General features: G+C 30.1%; 1 protein-coding gene across 1 annotated transcript in view; it reads right to left on the bottom strand.

Moving 5' to 3' along the window:
- Positions 1–434: 434 nt before the first annotated feature.
- LOC144975433 (gelsolin-like protein 2) overlaps positions 435–3,008 on the bottom strand; it is a gene marked incomplete at its 5' end in the record, with an annotated part of 12,770 nt that continues 10,196 nt past the window's right edge. The window contains 1 exon segment of the mRNA XM_078919498.1: positions 435–3,008. This exon segment is cut by the window's right edge and continues 22 nt beyond it. Within this exon segment, the coding sequence (XP_078775624.1) occupies positions 2,935–3,008 (74 nt within the window).

Below are 3,008 nucleotides of genomic sequence, written 5' to 3'. Positions count from 1 at the left end.
TAAAAACATGTTTTTACCAAATGTCTCCTTAAAGCTACAGAAACACTTAGTAAAACATTAGGGGGACCGAGTAATTTTCTATATACCATTGTGATCATCAAGCATCAGAATTGTGTTCATAAATCATTGTAGGGAATCAGACTATACTCATTTGAACAAAGATTGAACAGTTTAATCAATTTGAACAAGACATATGCTTGGTCCTCCAATTGGTGCATTTCACAGTGGTCACCTTAATAGTGGATTGATACTTATATATATATATATATATATATATATATATATATATATATATATATATATATATATATATATATATATATATATTTGTCTTTAATTTGACTTTTTAGCATCTGGATCATCCCCGACATAACACCGTTTGGAAACTAAGGTGCACAAATTTGAGTGCTAATAAAAACAACACAAAGATTGGATTAGACGTGTAAAGGTTTTATTAATAGGGCAACAGTACACATGAACATTTTGAAAAGAAAAAAAAGAAAAATTGTAAAAATTATCGATTTGAACTGAATACAATTATCCTGGCTATATCGTATCATCACGCGTACGTTTAGAACTATTTTACAGATTTAAAAAAAAAAACCAGTAAAAACCCAGAAAAGTTGCACTTTTTCACAGCATTGACACAATGGAATGATGAGACATGAAAAAAAATCATAAGTACAGATTTAGTGATACTAAGCTGATAGAAGCTGCGGATTGTGAAAAGTAATTTTTTTTTAAACGAATATAAAAGCTTCAAAACAAAAGAACAAAATATCAAACACGGAACGTTTCGGGCTCAAAGCCCTTCTTCAGCCACAAAAAAAACATAATAAAATCATAAATACTTTACTAAATTCCAGATCTAAGGCAGAGACATTTGGTAGGTCCTACTCTCTCTCTCTCTCTCTCTCTCTCTCTCTCTCTCTCTCTCTCTCTCTCTCTCTCTCTCTCTCTCTCTCTCTCTCTCTCTCGAAGAAGAAGAAGAAGAAGAAGAAGAAGAAGAAATCTTGGACTCTGAATGTCATTCAAAGATATTTTTTTTTCTTGAGAGAGTAGGACCTACCAAATATTTCTGTTTTATGTCTGGAATTTATTAATGAATTTATGTTGTAATTTCTTGTTTGTTGTTGTTGTTGTTGTTGGCTGAAGAAAGAGTTTAGATCCCAAAACTTTCCGTGTTTGATACTTTGTTATTTTTTTAAGCTGTTATATTCATATTTGTTTATTACTAATATAACAAACAATTATAGAATTGCGGGTTTAAATAAAGTAAGAGATTTGAAGCAGAACAAGTAAGATCATGACTTGGGAAAGATTTTTCACTCTTTAAGTTGTAAAATTATTTCTTTATAATTGATAAAAAGAGTGTTTAAAAATTGAAGATGTGGTTGTAATTTAAACAAAAAGAAGATGTAGAAGAAATTGGATAAATAAAGATGATGAAGTAAAAGAAAAGGGGAACAAGAAACAGAACAACGATGACAACAACAAAAACAGCAACGTCGACAACAGCAACAACAACAATAACAACAACAAGAGCAATAACAACAATTAAAACAATAACAGCAACAACAACATCATTGTAAATTAAGTCAGGGTTCAATGCCATATTACACTTTCGTGTCTTTCATTCAAGATAAAAAGATAGAAAAAGAATATTTTGCAGAAATGTGAAACATTTTGAACGTTAAAATAAAGTCAAATATGAACAACATTTGCATAGAGCTGAAACGACGTGCATTCATTTTCAAGTCTGATAACCCAATTCATTATACATTATACGCTCATTGTTGTAGAAATGGAAGTATACTCCCTACAATTACACTTGATATTGTCCATCACAACGATGTTGAACTAAGCCCATAATTGCGTTCGAATGTCAGACCTGTATAGGTGTACACGTCGGGCTGAAATGATTGAACAGTTTGACGATGAAACATGATATAGACATGAATTGTCAACATAAAAAAATTTCTGTGAAAATGAAGTTTAGATAAGATTCTACAGCACATCACAGAATCTAGTGTGAAAGATCATATCATGCAATAAAAAAACATATGATAATTTCAGTCAAATATATCTATATTATTATATGTTGCAGTGAATGACATAATCAGTCGGATGGTGAAAAGGTTTTAACTGAGATATTATCAAGTTTAGTTAGAAGGTCAATTTTGATCAAAAATGAGTTCTTGTCATAAATGATTAAATTTAAATCAACCCTTTTTCTACATCTTCGGGAAACATCAAAGCCTAATTTTACTTCTAAATATTTTTTTACAGCTAGTCAAGTTGAAGAAGTATGAAATTTGAGAAAATTTGTTGGATACCTTTTCCCATACTTCTGACCAAAGCTTCACGAAAAATCACCCGATTTACTTCAAATAAAGATTAAAACGCTCTGGAGAGCATATTCTTTCAGAAAATGCAAAAATTTGCAAATCCAAAATGTTTAACTTCCGACTGGTAATGTCACGCACTGTCACATGTTATACCCAGAGACAACAATATTTAAAGGTAAATAAAAAAATGAAAAAACATCACATTAAGTACTTCTCTTTCACATTAACTTTCTCTTTAATTATAGTTTGAATACCATTGTTAAATAATATGATTACCTCTTCATACATCACATCATTTTCATCTCAAATCATAACATAATCTTATAAATAATTGAGAAAAACAAATAAAATTGCTATAATCTTTCAAGCGTTTTAAAAAAAAGGAAATATATACTTAAGTCCTAGAAAAGAAGAGAGAAAAAAACATAACAATTGAGCGCTAAAGAGCTGGAATTGTTGTAGGTATGGTGTATTTAAATAATATAATACTTCTCTTCATAATTATTACTATTATTATAGGAATGATATAAAATTTGTTATAGTTGTGTCAATTTAAAGTTAGCCGGTTTTCTTTTGTACGGACACCTTATGCAGAAATAGCTACACGGAAACTCCTGTTTTCTTTGCCTTGCTTGACACACGTAATTGGGATGAGCGGGT

This window comes from Berghia stephanieae, chromosome 6 (assembly GCF_034508935.2).
Source record: "Berghia stephanieae isolate SIO BIC M18660-M18661 chromosome 6, UCSD_Bste_1.3, whole genome shotgun sequence".
In the NCBI taxonomy this organism is placed as follows: domain Eukaryota; kingdom Metazoa; phylum Mollusca; class Gastropoda; order Nudibranchia; family Aeolidiidae; genus Berghia; species Berghia stephanieae.
This window is presented reverse-complemented; position numbering and strand designations above follow the sequence as displayed.